At 39.4% G+C, this 20,032-nt stretch overlaps 1 protein-coding gene across 2 annotated transcripts in view; it reads left to right on the forward strand.

Annotated features, from left to right (window-relative positions):
• Positions 1 to 20,032, forward strand: part of LOC146553565 (adenylate cyclase type 1-like) — a 36,514-nt gene that overhangs the window by 14,016 nt on the left and 2,466 nt on the right. For both annotated transcript variants that reach the window (XM_085254513.1, XM_085254514.1), the window contains exons 4-13: positions 2,340 to 2,451; positions 11,903 to 12,030; positions 13,065 to 13,223; positions 13,696 to 13,837; positions 15,446 to 15,601; positions 17,344 to 17,541; positions 17,645 to 17,742; positions 17,897 to 17,981; positions 18,491 to 18,580; positions 19,073 to 19,335. In XM_085254513.1, the coding sequence (XP_085110639.1) occupies positions 2,340 to 2,451; positions 11,903 to 12,030; positions 13,065 to 13,223; positions 13,696 to 13,837; positions 15,446 to 15,601; positions 17,344 to 17,541; positions 17,645 to 17,742; positions 17,897 to 17,981; positions 18,491 to 18,580; positions 19,073 to 19,335 (1,431 nt within the window). The remainder of the gene's footprint in view (positions 1 to 2,339; positions 2,452 to 11,902; positions 12,031 to 13,064; positions 13,224 to 13,695; positions 13,838 to 15,445; positions 15,602 to 17,343; positions 17,542 to 17,644; positions 17,743 to 17,896; positions 17,982 to 18,490; positions 18,581 to 19,072; positions 19,336 to 20,032) is intronic.

The following is a 20,032-nucleotide window of genomic DNA, read 5'->3' on the forward strand; positions in this document are numbered from 1 at the left end:
AAACACAACAATCAGCTAGTCATTTGCCTTTATTAGGCAAATATCATAATAAAAACATGTTTTATATCCAAATTTGTGCCAACACACTTGACTGGGAAATGAATCAAGCATAGCATTCAACTTATTTATGTTCTGCCATGTTAGTAAATGACAAGAAAAAATAATCATAATGTCTTCTACTATTTTGTTCTTCCTTTTTGTAAAACAGAAAAGCTGAAAATTCGTGGATCACAACAATCATTATATTTTAGCATTAGCATCTACTGTAACCAGTAGATATTTATTCTAATGTGATTACAAATCTAGAATAAATGTAACTGATACTCTAACCTGCACTTTGCTCAGTTTAGTTCTCTTTAGAGTTTTAGTCCATTCAAGTTGAAGTGTTTACACTAACATGGTATTTAACATTGCAAGTATTTGTCAGCCCCAGATGGTTGCCAATTAAAACAGTAACACAAACTGAGTCCGCTGCCCCTCATTATGGTGACATCTGTGAGACAGCAAGATGACATTTAGCAGCTCTCTTCTCTCAGAGATCCAGCACTCTGTCACTTTGTGAAAACTCAAGCCTACATGAAAGCAACAGTCTGCCATCAGTATGAGATGCAGACATGCTGGTTGTTCGGGACAGTTAGTATTTGGTGACTGATCGAGTTCACACTCTTCACTGCCACATAGAACTCATTGCGAACACTTTTCATCACAGAGTTCTTTGGGGTATCTGCTCAAGCTGTATTAAAGTATTAATGTGCACAACAGGATGTTAAACTCTTCACACTTTTGGAAAACAAAAATATAATCTGAAATAATTCTATGTCAGTTCTCTGACAGGGGACGTTTTGCCTATACACACAGGATGGACCTACCATTTGAACTACTATAGTGTTAATACAGAATATTTTGCGTTTTTTCTTTTTTAACCAAAGGGGCAGCAGGGCTGGTTTTAACCTGAACCATCCATCTAAACCATCAGGCTACTAAGCTTGTATCTCACTTACAAAGTCAAAACAAGTAGGTCTATGCTAACTACCTTACACTATGGAAATAAGTGCTATCTTTCATGATTCCTCTCACATTTTACCTGTTCAGTGTTATTATTGTCCAGGATTAGATAAAGACTGGGCCAGCTAAGTAAAGTAAGCTGTCTCTCTTTTCTGGGTCCAGTTGTGATGCCAAAAATCAGGATTAGACTACTCGATGATTAAAACACAGGTGGAATTATAGTTGTGGTTAGGTCGCAAACCACGCAAAGGGCAGAAAAAGCAACGACTGACATTATTAGTCTCGCCCGGGCTCACTGGTTTTCAGACTGTATCTGGCATGCATTAATTCAAATGCAAAAAAGAAATTTCACCCCCACCAAGCAAGTTTTTTTAATAAATTGGCAAACAATAAAAATGAGTTTAGAATGGAGTGTTTTTGTGAAATAAAATTTAAATAGCATCAAAAAAACCTCTGGGCCTCTAATCCACTGGCACTATAACTCACTAGGTGACCTCTATGACACTCTATTATGTGGTCTGGCCAGTCATGGGGTGAGAGGCAGGAAATGCCTTGGATAGGTGGACAACACAGGGAGACAGACAGCCATTAAAGATCCAATTCACACTCGACAGAATCACGAAAAAGAAAAAAAGTCAGGCACAGGGAGAACAAACAAACTGCACACAGAAAGGCATCACCCTAATAACATAATATTGATATAATAATTTGTATTTGATTTCTTTAGAAAACTGTTTAAATCTGATTCACATTTTGAATAAAATCCACACAAAAACACCCAAATGTGTTTTCAGCATACATTTAAAATGAGCTACTGAATCAGCTGACCTCAGGAAGGTTATTCCAATTCACTGACAATGCCAGAAGAGCAAGTGAAACTTAGATGGCTTATTTTGGGTAAAACAAATGCCAGACATGTCAGTTCAGGCACATTCAGTCCTATATGCAGCCTGTCAAAAGGGAATACCAGTACTCTTGATGGCTGCATTATATCCTAGAATGTCTCCTCTGTGATCCTCGTGAGAATGCTCTTGCTTCTATTTTGAGTGGCTCTGCTTGACTGCGCTGCCAGTCAGTTAGAGAATGGGGCAGGCTCTCTCTCTCTATTTATCTATCTATGTATCTATCTATCTATGTATATCTATCTAGACTTAATTAATTTAAATGTTGCTTGCATCATTCCAAAGCAATACTCAAACTGATTTTAAAAAGTCATTTTAAGCACATTTCTTGCAGCTAATCTGACCAGGCTATTATTCTTGTTTCATTGATGCAGTTTGCTGTGATTAATTTCCTACATTGACTCAGATTGTTCTTTCCTTTGTCTTTTACAGCATCCTGTTTGCAGATATTGTTGGCTTCACCAGCCTGGCCTCTCAGTGTACAGCCCAGGAACTGGTTAAACTATTAAATGAACTGTTTGGAAAATTTGATGAGCTTGCCACGGTGAGTCAGTCTCCCTTCCTTGAAGACATATCCCTCACTTGCAGCCACTGTTGACATTGTTACAAAGTGGCTTTTTCTCTGTGTGCACACTTTCGCCGCAACACGACACAACTATAGTGTATTGTTGTGAGCATGTGGGGTTTTTGTGCGTATGTGTGTGTGTGTGTGTGTAATGCTTTGGCCACAAGCTGTTGGCACATTCCACTAGCTTAGCATGATGTCACTATGAATATTGGAAGCCCATATGATGCTTAATATGATTATCCAGTGCTTCATTTTGAGGAAGAGTTGACAGACCTCTTTAATCTGAGCCAGATTTACCCAGGGCTAAATCTTGCATCCTCTCTGGTTGTTTGAATGAACAAAATGAATGATTTTAAGAGCAAAGTTGTACTGGCCACAGTTGCTCTTGGTTTGCATGTGAAAAAGGTTTCAGCCAACCCATCTGTCGATATTTCACTCTTTTTGATTTTGGTGCTGAAAATCTGCTCGGCTTTTGTCATTAAGTTTTACTGCCACAGTTAATCTATTTGCTTTTCTATTTGACACCATCAGCACAAAATCTTTTAATCAAAACACTGTGCATACTCTGAACACATGCTTCCAAAAAGGTATGATATCACCCCATCACCTGTCATGTAAATTTGGTTAAAAATACTGGATGTTTGGTGAGGAGGTTGAGCCCCTGCAGATCACCCTGCCACAACCTTAGTAACATATAATCTGGCCTCTGTTACTTACACTAGCCACATACCCTTGTCAAATCCATTAATCCACGGGATTACAACCAACCCCTTTTTTGCTTTCATAGAAGGTTTTACTTGGCTGTGTTGAGAGCTTGTATTTTTAACTTGTTTGTTTACAGATTTAAATTTAGAACTGCCTAAAACGAGAGCTCCATGCATTTGACATATTGTCAAATAAATGTCATCGCCTTTCTAATTAATCTGTGTTCAGTTAGTTTCCCTTATTATTGTTGGTTTGAATTTCTGTTTTCATCCCATGGAAAGTTGCTGTTACTCTGCTATTTTATTAACAAAGTGATTCCTTGTTCTAAAACATACCAACTTGAAACGACGTGGCAGATACATTTTCATCACCCACAGATTTTTGGCTAGAAGACGTTTTTTCTACATTCTATATCTAGAAGATGCCAGTTTTATTGCTGTTGTGAGTTTTGCTGTCTCACTCATTTACTTACAAATAACGTGAATGGGCTGATCATCTTTCGGCCACTTCCTGGGAGCCTCATGTTACACCGAAAGGTTGTCCCCAGCCACGAAGCTTGTCATCAAATGCCCTGACCCAAAACCTCGCTCGTATTGATCGACTTTGGCAGGAAGTGGCAAAGCCAGTGACTCATAGCTGTGGTCACTGTGGGCACGCAGACTCCTCTTGCTCCATACGAAGAGCGGGCGATGCCACATGGCCACCAGGCATCATCTCATAATACCATTCCAGCACCATCCCCACACCACCTGTCCACGCTTTGGACTTGTCAAGCTGCACGGGAAGTGGGCCAGGAACACAGCGTTCTCCTAAAGTGCTGTGGATGTAGCAGACCAAGTCTTCTCTCTTCTCTCAAAAATTCTCAACACAAACGGAAATAAGGCATCAAATCTGAAGCACGCTTTATGAGAATGCCTATACTAACTGTAGTTTCATCTCCTTTTAACCAGAGGGAGCTTGGGAGTCTGAATTTTTATACCACATAAGCATTAGAGTGAAAGAAATACAATAAAATTTCAGCATGTCAGCTCTTTCACCACTTTTGAACTATGTCTTAAGATTATTTAGGACTAACATATACAGAAGTAATGGGATATCTCTGCTAGAAAGAGAGTGTAATTAAAGACGATAGCGGTGAGAATTGTTTTCTCAGAAAACGTGATAGGGAGTGGCACGCCTGTTTGGTGCTTTCATTGGTGCATCACCATGAAAAAAAAAATTACATAAAGAAATTACATTAAGCATCGATTTGCTTCCACTTGTCTAATTCAGGGCGGTGGTCTGGCTGGAGCCCATCCCACCTGTCGCAGGTTGATGGGTGGGGTGCACACAGGACTGGTCACCGTTCTGCAGGGGTAGTGCATAGAAATACACAACCATTCAAGATCCACTTCACACTTAGGTCCAATTTGGATTTACCAACATGTTTTTAGATTGTGGGCAGAAGTCATAGTCCCTGGAGAGAACCCACACAGACATGGGGAAGAACATGCACAACGAGAGCCCCCGGCCAGCTGCTCGATGATGAATTAAATGTCAAAATTGATCATTTAATTTTTTTAAACAACTGGAGGCTATACTCTTTAGTGTAATTTGATTGGGATGGACTTTTATATGTATGTCTGTCGATATCAAAGGTGGACGTACCTACCATGAATCACCCATTAGTTTCTGAAGTTTTGTTTTGAACCCTTTGAAGCCATCTTGGTTTCAAAAAACCAGGTGTGACAAAAAAAGTCTGACTGTCAAAGTGGTTTCATTCATTGGATTATGACCTGTCAATCACAATTCACTAGCTAGCGAGCACACCACAGGAAATCCTCCATTTTAAAACGCAGTATGGTCAGTATTTACAAAATAAACTTTTGTTTTTATTCAGTATTACCTAAAAAGACTGACTGAGCCCATTAACTCATCCGGAAAGTGTTTACAGAGGTTAAGACAGAAACCTATAGCCTTCTATAGAACCAGAAGTCTTTTTGAAACCACAGCTATCGCCACCTGGTGGTCCAGAATGCAGGTTTAAGGCACAGGTTGACCACAGTGGCATTAATTTTTCTTGATGCTCGCTTCTTGCTGGATAAAGGGTGACGAGAACAGTGAGGCTGAACAAAAACATAAAGGAGAAAATCCGAATGTGAGGCCTAATAATGCCAAGACACCGGTGACAGTTTTCTCTGAGTCTACAACCAACACCTATAACTGTGACAGTGGTCTGGGTCCCTTCATACTGTACCAAGGGCTGCATGTAAATAAGCACTGCCCAGATGGTAAGAAAATACAGTACATGTGTTGTCGCACAAGTTAATGGTAGTAATAAATTTTTTTTTTTTTTTTTAAAGCTTCAGGTCTTGGATCAGGTCCAGATTTTCATTTTAAATTTGACGGTTTGACTGGAGCAGCTCTTGAAGCTACAGGTCAAGGTCAGGTTTAGGTCTCAGCTGTAGTCTTGTGCAGAATTCTGTGACCTGTCTATTTTATGACGCTACCAGATATTCGCCTCTTAGCGAGCTCATCTGTTACAGTACGCGTGCCGATAACACGTCATCAGATCTTTAAAGGTGTGATTCTTCGCTGGGCTGACAGGAGTATAACATATTTTATGCTCCTGTCCCCTATTTTTTTAAGAGACAAAGCCTGTATTTCTTGCGCTGTGTCATATTAAGTTGGTGTGTCTGTTGGAGGGGGTAGGGGGGTAGCTTGAAAATTGAAGTTTACAGGAAACCCACTCACACTGATCAGTATTTGCTGTTTGATTCCCACCACCCACATGAGCACAAGCTGGGAGTAATTATAACTCTTCACCACCAGGCTGACTACCACTGAGACCAAACACAAGGAGCACATCTCAGGAAGGCTTTGAAACCTTATCGTTACTCAGACTTGGTGTTTGCTGAAGCTGTGAAAATACAACACACGATTGACACCCAGATTATTATTCCATACATAGCTGAAGTGATCAGATTTACTGTACTGTAGAAATCATCTAAACGTAGCTAGATGTTTTACAAATAATATAGAAAAAATATAGAGAGAGAGACAGAAAGATTGACATTTGCAGTGGTTGTTTTTTAAGGATATGAAGAGATGAGGGACATTTATTTCAAAGACATTAATGTCATTTGGCACACCAAATGGTCTTCTTGAGCCCCCCTCTCACTCTATAAACACTTCCTCTCCCTGGCTGAGTTTCCAGCAATCTGTCCAGCACCCAAAACAACAGTTTCAACTGTGAGAGGAACTGAGATTAATTTATGGTTGTTATGGGTGCCATATAACATTAATAGCTCTGTACTGGTTGAGCTTTTGTGCCCGTATGCGTGCGTGTGTCGTGGCTGTTTCTGCGACAAAGTTTCACAAAGCTTTTCATTCTTGTCTCCCTTTTCTCTCCTCTTGCAACACCTCGCTGCATCACAGCTTTCAGACTCCTCCGCTCCTTGTTTCTCAGCTTTTTGATTGACATGCAGCAGCCTACTTCTCTCAACTCTGTCTTTTATGCCCCGTGGTTCTCCGCACTCTCTTCCTCTTTCATGTTTCCATTTTTAGGATGGCTCAGTGATGTATCTATCTTCTGTCTCTTACTTCCTTGACAAGTTATAGGTTCCTTTTCATTCACTCATACATGACTGTTAGAGCTTATAAAATAACCCTTTTCTGCATGTGCAGGTCATGAATGCATATGATTTGAATGATTGATTATGATTTTAAGAGGATAGCAGTTCACCTAGCTGACAAACAAATGGCTGTACAATTATTTCCTAGTTGAGTTGTAGTAAAATATCTGCAAGTGATGACTCACCTAAGTATGCGTAACCTAAGATCCAACAATAACATACCTCAAAACCTGTTATTTTCTGAAAAAAATAACTTTAGAAAAGCTGTCTGTACGCCAGTTAGTATGAGCCAAATACAACTGAATAAAATATTAGCCAAAAACTGGATTGTTCTTAAATGGAGCACAGGAACTTGTCACTGCCCACATGATGACAGCTGCCTGCCAGAACAGAAAATCTGGGTGTAGACACAATTAAATAACACTGTTTGGGTTTGTCCCATGAGCAGATGCAAAGATTGCTGTCAAGTCCTGCTGCTTCCTTCAGACTCCTGTGCGCTAAACCCAAACCAAACAAGCCAGCGTGGGCTCTTGACTAGGAGAAAGTGGGAAAAAGTGTTTCTGTTTCAAGAAAAAAAAATCACATTTAAGGTTTCTATTGCAGTTTTAACAAAAGCTAAACTTACATAATACCTGAAACACAGCATGGTGTAGATTTAACAGGAGGGTCAAAATGTAGCAGGATGAAGCTGAGATTTTGTGAGGTTTTATGATTTTTCTCACACTGTCTATAATGAATCTTTCTGTTGTCTCATTATCTCTGGTTTTAAACAAAGCAATACCACTTATAGAAATGTTTTTCTACTCTCCAGGATCATACACGGATCGTATTGTACTAGTTTACACATTTGTTTAACAAGCAAAATATCCCTGGTTCAGTGCCAGGAGGAGACACGAATCTGTCGGGGTCGGATCAGTGAGGTTATTTAGTGTGAAAAAAGAGCCAGCCAAATCAAACATGCCAAGCTGCCTGCTGTGGTGACCTCTTCCCTTGAATAAGCAACTGAAAGTAGCTCTCTTGCTATCATTTTGACCTAAGACCAGACAGAAAGCAAAAAGAAGCAAATGAATTAGGTAGGTCAAATAAAAGGAGGCTGTGTGCTACAAAATAAATGTAGCATCCTGTGAGCTGGATTTTAATTTAGTCCCATATATAATGGCTCTTACATTTTTTGTAACGATACTTCAATGAGTGTTGTTTTCCTCAAAATAACTGATATCCTATGAGACTGGTCTTAATGTTGGTCTTAAAATGCTGCACGAGACTTAGTGTCCAAAACGACATTAGCTTCAACTCAGATACATTTTCACCAATTTCTTTATGTTAATTAAAGAAAAACGTGTGTGTTTCCAATTCTGATCAAACATTCAATAACACCAATGCCATCTTTGAAAATAAACCAGTCCTGAAACGCCAAACAGTTGGTATTTGCCATATCTGTTAAATGCTTCACATCTACATTAATAGATTTCTTTTTTATGCCCACTCACTCCAGCCCACAAGGCTGAGTTGGGAGGAGGAAGTGTTGATATATTTTTCATTTGTTGTTGCACAGAAATTAAATTCAATCATTAAAAGAGCTGGTGGCTAAAAGGGAAACATCCACGCATATGAAGGAGATGGAAAAGCATTAATGGGGCAGGGGAAATATTGAGTTACCCCTGTAATAAATCACTCCCTGTATTGATGAAATGTTGACATGAAAAACTTTATAAGCCAAAAAAAGGAACATATGTAATGGCCTTATGTAAAATTCATAAAACTGTTTGACTACTTCTAATTAGCTGCTGCAAAAACATTGCAACTACCAATATGAACAACCACAGGGCACATTCAGGAACACGTGTGGGGAGGGGCATTTGTCTTATGTCCTTTCAGCCCCCAAAAGTTGCAGGAATGGAATCTTTAGCTCATCAACACAGCAGTGATATTTGTCTTCATACCAGAGGCAAAGAACTGTGTGTACTGCTCTTTAGGGACTTGTAGGAAATTAAGAGATGAGCTGGCTCATCTTTTTGCTTCATAATCATTTATTGAATGTTCCGCTTCCCTGTATTTGTGTCTCTCCTTCCCTTTGTCTGTGTAGACTGAAATGTGTGCTAAGTTACATTCCTGCTAATACTACCACACAATAGTTCTGATTGCAGTGCTCAGTATAAATCCTAATCACATTAAGACATGGCAAAAAAGGTTGTCTTAAAACTGCTTTTCTTTCTTTGTAAATTGAAGTAAGTGTCAAAATCTACCTAATGTTCTGTAACTAGTTACACTGATGACCACCCAGATTGCCCACAATGCTTCAGTCATATGACACTGGTAATCCTGCTTGGGTCTGAATCAGCTCCTAAGCCCTCACACTGCAGCTTAGCACAGGAAAAGTACAAAGTAGGAGACACTGTAAGCACCGGGGCTTTCCCCTGTTTCCTGTAGCTTCAGCTGTGTCTCACTATAGCCCCATCTGTTATTGCTCCACTTTGCCCAGAGTTAGGCTGAAGAGACCTCAGTGGCTCTGTTACAATATTTTTTTTTTTTTTTAAAGTTCTTAGTGGGAGTCTTTACAGTGCTGTGCAAAAGTCTTGAGTCACCTCTAATTTCTTATTTCTAATAGTTTCCTTCCAAGGAGGCTTCTAAGGCTGCTTTCGCTACTCATTTTCAGATGATTTTTATTTTTAAGCCACATTTCATTCACACACAAACACAAAAGCTAACACATAAATGAACCAGTGTTGTGGCAAAACAAAGAAGACAGCATGGCCACAAACTAGCTTTAAATCTTTAGGCACTCTGTTACTAGCAGCCTCTCCTTTTGTTTGTTTACAGATTTAAATTTAGAACTGCCTAAAAAGAGAGCTCCATGCATTTGACTTATTGTCAAATAAATGTCATTGCCTTTCTAATCTAAAAAGATTTGGGGAAACTGAACAAGTTGAGGGCTACTGTTTGCTGAGTCCTAATCAGAAATGGTTTCAATTGAAACGTGGCTGTTTGCAGTCATCCTTAAGGAAGGGAAACAAGGAGAAAAGGAATCCCAGCTCATACAAGAGCTGGACTGAAAATCAGTGGCAGCAAATCTTGGAGCGATTCATCCAACTTTGATATTTTTGGTTCAAGTTTTGGAAATATGTACAGATGTTAGGAGACGGCACAACAGAGAGTGTCTAGTATAATGCTATATTTATCATTTAAAAAGAATAGAATTAGTCGCTGTAGAAGGGAATATGCTAGGATTCAAAAAAACTATTTTTTGTTGAAAGTTTCAAGAGTCCAGTAAAGGCTAGATCATGCTTCTTTCATAGTTGCTGTAGTAAATTCATGCTTTTCTTAATCAACTATATCAAGTGTCAAGAGCGACCAAGGCAGCAAAGGTTAATTGCAGTGCAAAAAAAGAAACCAGGAAGGCAGATAAAAACAGACCAAATTTAGAAAGCTATACATGTTATGTAGCACAATAATGTCATTTTATTTTCGTATCTATTTAAACTAGGCTATTTAAAATTGTAATCCTCATACAAATTAGTTGGTATTCTTTTGATCTTTAGTTCTATATATGGGGCTTTAATTTAAGAGAAAATGTCTTTCACAGAGCAAAACTGCCAAGAGCCGCTCAGCACACTGCTGCTGCATAACACTCGGTCTTTTGTAGGTTTGTGTCTAAGAATATATTTTGTACAAACAGCCGCCATGCCACTGAGTACTTAAAAAGCATGACCACAGCAGGTAAACTTGCACAAGACAAAGAGCAGCTGCTAACGAGCCCTGGCTATCTTGCCGAATTTCACATGGCTCCCATGTTAAAAATAGAGCACCCGTCTTGTCATGTGCCCACCGATGTGCATAATTATGAGTCTTTGTGCTCTTCACATGCATGGCCAGCAATCCCATTACCTCCATGGAAACAATGAAGGGTTATGAGAAGGCACCCACGGTAACCTGGTCTCCCTGGTAAAATGAATGCCTGTTGCTCATATCCTGTAATAATGGGTTATATTTGTAAGCTGTTTTTTTCATGCCACTGCTCATTGTGTCTAAAGAGTGAGAGTGAGTAGAGAGTGACTCACCTTATTCCCTAAAATGAAACTGATCCTTTAATATATCACAGCATTGTGGGAGCCATTTTTAGTACGAGTCCATATTTTTAACATTTTTAATGAGATACCGATAAAGAAGCGCAAATATCTTTCTGTCGCAGTCTTGATTTGTTTGGCCACAGAACTGTCTCGTATACACCGCACAGTCAGTCTCATCCCGTCTTCACAATCAGCTTTTATATTTTAATGTATGATTAGCACGACCATGTCACTTTCGTGACAAGCTCTCTAATTTAAGTTGCAGGACCATAGGTGGTGTCGATACTGAATGAGCATCAGGCAGCTTCTCTCAATAGCACAGAGGTTAAAATAGAGGGGAGAAAACTAAAAGCTGCTAAGCATCTCAAAAAAGATATAGAGCCACCAAAACATCAACTTTTGTCTTGGGAAGTTCTGTTTTAAAGCCTCAACTTCACTATTTAGTTGTTTTTTGACCTTCTCACCATGCAGTGCACCTTTGAAATGGTCAAAGACACTTAAGAACAAGTTAGAGGCATTGCAGGCCTGAGTTAACAAGGAGTTTCTGTAATGAATTGTTTAAATAATGTGATATTAAAAAAAAGGCAGAGCTTTTATAACTGTAATGTGATCACATACTGAGTGATAGTGTATTTTGACATAATTTAAATGTACTCAAATCTTATATTAACGATGTTACCATTGCAAGTCTGCAAGTCTGAAACCACCTGCATCATGAACCTAATCAATCTTGGAAACCGAGCAGCCTGAAGCTACACTTAGAAATTAAACTGCTGGGTATGGATCACATTAATCAGTGTAAGGGAAAAATTATATTTGAATGACAGGATGTTTCAATCAAAGCATCCCTGCTCTTAGATGCCTCTCGTGTGACTTTGATTAAACTGGAGGAAAGTTGCTTTTTAATGTGTATTTTTTCAACATGACTAATTACTATTTTTTTGTATACGTTTAAAACTGCTGTAGCATCAGTTTGATTGTGTAAGTAAGGGTGATTTCTTTTCTTAAAAATTCTCCTTAAATTGTCTCTGTGACTGACAGGAGAACCACTGTCGCAGGATTAAGATCCTGGGAGATTGTTACTACTGTGTGTCTGGACTGACACAACCCAAGACCGACCACGCCCACTGCTGTGTAGAAATGGGTCTCGATATGATTGACACCATAACGTGAGTCTCTTATGCCTGTGGTTTTCATGTGTGACCCGAGAACACATTTACCCCTTCCAAACTCTGACGCAAAAGTCTTCAAAAAGACAGCAGTGTTCAAAGTCGGGAGGGGGGGGGGGAGCTTTAGGGGGGAAGTAATAGGCTATGTTTTTCTTTTTCTTTTTTTTTTATTTAATTAGAAAGTCGCTGTTTTCTTTGTATAGTTTGGAAGTGAAAAAAGATGCACAAGAAAGTTAGAGACGGAGAAGCTCCAGAAGATTACATCAGATGCTTTTCATGATTTGACTGTAAGTCTGTTAATTAAGATTAAGATCAGATTTCTCCACCAACACTGATTAAATAAAAATGCCCAGCTTTTCAGTCTTTTTGTTCTCGGTCTATTTTGGTATGTTAGAGCAGAGCAGAGCATTTCTGAACAGCTTCTGGTCCTTGAAGACATCGTGACAGATTGTTATATCTATTTATAAAGGACATTTGTGGAAACAGATTCTTAATTTTGGATGTGTGTATCACCTGCATTCGACCTCAATTATTTGTGATCTTAATGTTAATGAGATCGTTTGCTGAATGAATGAAATCAGCGCCGGGTGTACATTTCAAACCATGAAAGAGTTGGCAAATTAGTTGATGTAAACTTCTTATTTAATTACTATATGTGTTCATATACAGTCATACATACATGTAATACATTGTTATTGTAACACTGTGTTTTTTGTGCTGTTTTTAATGCTCTGCCAAATTATAGGCAAACTATTCGATTTAGACAGAGTTGGACAGTTGGGAAAAATGTAGTCACATTATTTGCCAATTTAAAAGATGACAGTTAAAAATTATGGAAGTGTTTGATATTGAAATGGTCCAGATATCATTTAAAAGTATTCAGATTAAAATACACATTGTTTTAAATCCAGTGGATTAGGTTATTAATTATTTTTTAAAGTAATCTGACCAAACTCTGGATATAGATAAAAATATATAGATATTGCCCTGCCATATTACCTCACTGAGACTCTCCATGTTTTTTGTCTGTACAGGTCAGTAGCAGAGGCCACAGAAGTCAACCTAAACATGCGCGTGGGCTTACATACCGGTCGAGTGTTGTGTGGAGTGCTGGGTCTTAGGAAATGGCAGTATGATGTGTGGTCAAATGATGTGACTCTGGCCAATGTGATGGAAGCTGGAGGACTACCTGGGTCAGTACTCAGCATTTTAAAAGCATACAAGCCTGAACAGCTTCAGACTATTTGTCTCCGCTCTGTTATGGTACCCTGGAAAAAACATCTTGACACATTAAGTGATTTCTAACAAATAAGGTGTTAATATTTTTTGTTCTAGAATCAGTCTTGTTCCCTGTGTTTTTAAAGCATTAGTCGGTGATTTAAGCTAAATCAGGAAACAAGGCCAACTGCAGGGAAGACCCTTATGGTTGAATTTTCCCCACTGGACAAAGAAATAAAGAGAAGCACAGAAGCAGATTCAATTCATCCACAAACTTCAGGCAATGCAATTGTGTGTATCATTACAAACAAATTACCCAAAGAATCTTATTAAGACCCACCAAAGCAGAATTTCACAAGTTATTGTGAACACATCCTTTAGCTCTTGACTCTTCTGCTTATAAGACTTGTTTTAATATTTGCTCTGCTTCCCTTATCTGTACCACAGGAAAGTTCACATTACCAGATCTACACTCGAGTGCCTAAACGGAGACTATGAGGTGGAGCCTGGAAACGGCCATGAAAGGAGCGCCTTCCTTCAAAAACATGAAATCGAAACCTTCTTTATAGTGCCATCTCACCGACGGAAGGTACCCAGTTGCACTTCTGTGTTTAGTAATATACTGTATTTATATCTTCAGTAAAAATGAATGAAATCACAGCAATAGTTTTCTATTTGTTTAAACCATTGCCTTGGATGAACCTTTTCGTACTGAGACAGTTTACTGTACATATTAGCTTCCATAGGTAATCCATATTAATTGACCTAACTGGTAAATCAGAACAGGACAGGTTGACAAAGCAGGTTTATCCTGGCCAGTCACTTCAGTAGAAGGATCTACTAGAAAACATGCTTCAAAGACTGTAGAAATGTAGTGCAGTTTGACTACAGAGCTCTCACCCATTTGTTGTTGAGCTGATCTCACGTTCAGCCTGTAATGGATTGGACTGGGGCTACAGAGAGAAAGAAGAAGAAAAAAAAACAGCCCGTGGCATCTATCATCTTAAATTTGCACAGTCCGACAAACTTAAAGAGATATGTGTGTGTCAGTGCATCCACATAAGCATGCACATTTCCAACAGATGTGCCCCAAGCAGCTGGAGAGGGAATTTCAGTCTTGTTACTGTATAACTCTATAAAGCCTTCCTTCTCCTCTCTCCTCTCCTCTCCTCTCCTCCCTTCTACCTGCCTAACAATATTTCTTGCAGCAGGTTTTATGTTATGCAAGCCCACGCTTGCACATAGGTTACATGGTGCCTTATATGAACCTGTTGTATCCCCGTTGCGTGTATTTTTCTTTGAAATGTGAGAGACTTGGCTAATCCTCTAGCTGATGGTTTAACTTCATCAAAGACACGGCTCAAAATAAGATAGGCACAGACTGTATTGTTGGATAGGCTGATATTCTCACTTAGAGACATACGGTGGGGTTACAGATTAAAGGAAAAGCTCAACCCTTGACCCCAACAATTAAGGTTTGAAGTAGTTTCATAATGCTCATAATGTTGCTGGGGGCATTTTGCTGGCATGGTTTGGTTATTCTTGTGCCCTTACAAGGAAGGTTCAAATAGTTTTTAGCAATCACTTATAATATATATTAAATCATTTTGTATCTAAATAAGCGCGATCTCTCCCACAATTAGAGTGCCCCCATCCATTGGGTGTCACTGAGTGGTTTGATGAGTATGAAAATAATTGGCACCACCAGCTCTCAACCTTGTTGAATATTTATCAGCAATTTTGGACTGATTTGTCAGAAAAGGCTTGTCACTGTCATCACCTTCCAATAGCTTTTGGAAGAATGAATTTCTGTGTTTCCAGTAGATTTCCAGTGATCTGAAGCTGGTGGACAAATGGCCTTACTAAGAAATGCTATGTTGCATTTTCCCCTCAATTTGCCATTTGTCTCTATTTTCAGCTTTATGTGTTGATGATGACATATTTTTGTTGTTTCAAATGGTGCTTAAACACACGTTCTTCAACAGTTTACTGAAAGAGAAACGAGGGCATCAGAGTCACCAAAGGACTGATGTACCTTATTTTAACTGCATTGTTGAGCATGAGCATGATAATAATGACTGGATGCATGTGTCAAGTCCATAGTGCCTGTGCATGAATTATAGACCCTTACATAATATATATTACTGTATGGGATATCATGACTAAATACTTGTTCCCATTTCTTATCTGGTGGCAGATATTCCCAGGATTGATTCTTTCGGATATAAAGCCCGCCAAAAAGATGAAGTTCAAAACTGTGTGCTACTTACTAGTGCAGCTTATGCACTGCAGGAAGATGTTCAAGGCTGAGATTCCCTTCTCCAATGTCATGAACTGCGAGGACGGTGATAAGGTATAAACTCTCAGTGTCTGTGTTGACGTTTCTGTGTTTGTTCTTACTGTGATTTCCGAATAGACGCAACACTGAGTGAAAACCTGGTGAAAAAATTAGGCTTGTGTGTTCTGTGTCATAGGAAAAGGGGTAATGGAGCGTCCTTTTTTAAAGGTCCCTATCCAGTCAGTATGTTGGTCTTGGCAGAAATGTCAATGAGCCTGTTAACCCTTTCAGGCTCAAATTAAGTTTTTGTTGCTAATGCACAAAAGAACATGCAGTGGTACTTCTGAGTAAAAAACACTCATAAAATATGTATGTGGGGTAATCAGGTTGTTAGCTTTTAACTGTTGCAACTCTGCAACGCCTGCCTTGAGAGGGTTAATATGGCTAACTGTTAGAAGAAGTGTTGTGTTATTTAACCTTATATGTCTGTAAATTTTTGCACCTACTGCTTAAACAAGGAGTTTCCTGGGTCCGTGTGTGTGTGTGTGTTTGTGTGTCTGTTGTACATATTTTCCTGTTAGTAAGGTGTGTAGAATTTATATATAAACTTAAAGGTACAATAATGTTGGTTTGTGTGTAACATATTTTACAAGTGGCTTTTTTCCTAGAAATTTATGGAAGTTTCAGTTTTTAAGATGTTGGCCTTTTTAAGATGTTCAAATAATCTTTACCTCACACTGCATGATTATATGTCTCCCCATTAACGGTAATCACAGCATCCTCCCATCAGAGACAACAAGCAGATTAGCATAATACACAAAACAGTAAAAGCTTATGGCCTTTGTCATGGGCGGTTTAGTTGTAGTAAACCTTCCACTGAATGGTAAATTCAAATTCAGGCCACACACACTAGTGCTCAGTGAAAAGATGTATGCATTCAAGACACGAATGCAAGCAATATGAGGGACGAGGGATGAATGAATAGGATAGCTGGTGCAGCAGACACGGTTACATGATGTGTCCCGTGCTGCACTGAGCACAATATAGAACATAAGGAGACGTCAGGATCTGCAGGCCACCTTATAAATAAACCAAAACAAGAGAGTGGGGAATGCAAAAAGAAATGGGGGGAGTGAAAATGGGCCAGATATAAAGACTGGACTGGTGAAGGGGATATAAACAGAAGTGAATATATGGAAGCAGGTAAGAAAATAAGGAAATAAATATGAAAAAATAAAGAATGAATATACATACGATGAGTGAGTAAGAGCAAGGTGAGGTAAGAAGATGGTATTACAAAAAAACTGAAGTTGAAAATAAGAAGCAAGCAAGTGGATACACTTAGAGAAGAGACAAAGAAAGGAGACAGTGGCACAGGAAACGAAGCAGAAGAAATCAGTGACATCCGTGAGCTGAGCACATCCATGTCATGTCACGAGCTCGTGAACACCGGTGATCCTTGATCATGCTCTGATCACCTACTGTGCTGTGTTCAGATAGCATGCTAACTTACATGAACAAACACACCTACACGTACACACACACATACCCAAGGTGTTTGCTAAGCTGCTCACTTTGGCTGCCGAGGACACAGCAGGGTGCTTTCAGTAATGAAGTTAAGTGTGAAGGCAATGTCCTAATTTGAAAGTATAATCAGCTGCCTGTGTTTATTGTTGACTCTTATTCACCCTTGTTCCTAATATGATAATACTCAGGCATTGCAGAGAATACAGGGTGCTGTATTCACCAAACTATTGTTGTTTAAGCTCTGCATTGTAAAGTGAGTGGAGATTTCTTTTCATTTTGTTTTCCACCAGCGGAGGGCCATGCGAACGGCTCCACAGAAAATGAGGAACCGCTCCAACGCTAACCAGGCTAATGTGATCCAGAGCAGCCCCAGAACACGGGTCAACCGCTACATCGGTCGGCTGATTGAAGCCCGTCAGACCGAGTCTGACACGGCAGACCTCAACTTCCTCACGCTCATGTATAAATGCTCTGAGCGTGAGCACAGGGTGAGGGATTTGAGAAACTGCACTGAGATGTTGCTCAATCATGTTACAATTCCACATTTTATTGTTTGGTTACTCGCTCTTTTTGGGTTTTGCCATTGTGCAGTACCACCAGGTGCCTGATGAGTACTTCACCAGCGCAGTGGTCCTCTCCCTGATCCTAGCTGCTTTGTTTGGCCTTGTCTATCTTCTCATCATACCACAGTATGTACCAAAAATGCTTCTGTGGGTCCCTTCTTTGTCTTTCTTTTTTTTTTTTTTCCCTTCCCATTATTTTATCTCTCCAGCTGCCTCTTTAACATACCGAAGTCTGTCTTACTAACCCCATCATTCCCCTCTCTCCTTTTTTCTCTCTCAGGGGCACAGTGGTGCTAGTTCTTCTCGTCTTCTGCATCTGTTTCCTTGTAGCTTGTATCATGTACCTCCATATCACTAGAATACAGGTAACTACAGATGCTTTCCTTATCCTATTGAAGTGAAGGTCTTTTTTTTTTCATTTATTAGAGCATTAACCTACACCACAGATGCATCTACCTTCTGTTATCTGCAGTTTAGAAAACCTGGCAAGGGAAATGTTCTCCTGTATAGGTTTTTGCTGACCAAAGACAAATTATAAATGTATTTTGTGAAACCATGTAAGAACAATTTAATAACCACTAGCTTTGAGGTTACATCTATGCCCCTGTGTTGTATTTAAATTAAAATCGCTCTTCTAGAATTTGACCAGTTTAGAAGCTTTTTTAAGCTTTGTAGCTTCTCACATGCTTGTCTTTTTTCTCTTTTTCTTTCCTCAAACCCAAAAAATTCTTGTCCATCATAACATTTGTTCTTCCTCAAGCTGTACTTATAGTTATTAACACTCTGACAGATTATATTGGTGTTGTCTAAATGCATTCAAGGTATTTTAACTAGGCAGTATTTATATAATAGTCTCTATATTTTTTTCTGTCAGTGTTTTCCAGGGTGCCTGACCATTCAGATTCGCACTGCTCTCTGTATTCTCATAGTGCTCTTAATCTACGCTGTGGCCCAGGCCTGTGTGGTAAGTGTAAATGCAACAGTAAAAAAGTGTCATCTGCCACAAACTACCCACCTGACTGGCCAGCCAGCTAGTAAGAAAAATCTCACCGTGTTTTGAGCTGCTGCTGTTCCCTCTGATTTAACGGTGCCAGTGGGCTTATTTTAAAAATATGTTTAATTATTATTTTAGAGGTGTTGCTTTAGATGATGTGCAGTTGACTGTGAAATTAATAAAGCTAAAATTGTGGCGTTATCATAATTTAATTATCACATTTTTGCTGTGTTTACATATGTCATGTATAACATAAATCTGAAAGCATTCAAAGTTTGAATTATGGTCATGCTATGTATTTAAACAGCTTACACTATCCAGCTGTACAGTGCTGTTCAACTCATGTGTTTTGTTTTTTCTTTAATGAAATGTGCAGACAAGGCAGACCATGAATGTAGATGAGCATTAAGCCTTTCTCCAGAAATATTTCTCACTTTGCATCGCTGTGTTTGCTTTTGACAGGTGGGCTGCATGCCCTGGCTGTGGGGTAGTGCCAATACAAACAGTTCCATCATCATCATTGATGTGGATAGCGGCGCCAACCACACCATGGCAGAACTTCCTTGTGACGGCGCCCGCTACGCCTTTCTCTCATGTGTGGTGGGCACACTTACCCTGGCGCTTTTCTTGCGCGTCTCCTGGATGCCAAAGATGGCGCTAATGCTTCTTCTGGGGGTGCTGTATCTCACCGTGTTGGAGCTCAGCGGCTTTCGCAAGACTGCAGGGTGAGAGGTTCACGCCACGACGTATTCAGAAAGCTCAGACACATTCCTGACTTTCCCTGAAGTTATATGACAACAATGAAGTGAGAGATCTCGCACAGTTGTTATGCATCATGCATTATGTGCGTCAGTCGGGTATCAGAGGTAATGCCTGGCTGTGTAATAAACAGATAGGCAAGAGTTGGAAGAGCATTTACAGTACATGTGCTGAGATGTATGTGTGTGGAGGAGTTGTTGCTTGTCTTCAGCCCACACACTCTTTCATTTTCCACCCTTTGAAGCAGCACACATGCTTATTAGTTCCAAATCAGAAGCCTAAAAGGACAATGTGGGCTGCATGATGGGACCACGTTAGCTATTTCAACCCAGTACTGAGGGACCATGCCAATTTTATTAGAGCTCAGATCCCAAATGTGCAACTGAAAAAAATGATTATTCTGAATTTGTTCAGGTCAAGGTAAGGATTAGTTTTGAAAAAAAAAAAAACTTTTAGATTTAATCATGCACAAGTTAATAGTAATATTCCATGATTTCAGAATACGTTATAAGCACAATAAAGTTGTTTTGTTTTGTTTTTTTTGCTTGCTTTGTTTCCATGTGCTTCTAAAAAAGCCCTTGCTTTCATACTTTTGTGAAGTAACTCTACTTGTGATCACTCCCGACGCTGTGGGGGGTCCATTCAACCCTCCTGTGTAGTTTT

The sequence above is a fragment of the Mchenga conophoros genome, linkage group LG18 (genome assembly GCF_057382185.1).
Source record: "Mchenga conophoros isolate Kocher_MC1m ecotype Shallow Benthic linkage group LG18, M_conophoros_male_GT1.1, whole genome shotgun sequence".
Classification (NCBI taxonomy): domain Eukaryota; kingdom Metazoa; phylum Chordata; class Actinopteri; order Cichliformes; family Cichlidae; genus Mchenga; species Mchenga conophoros.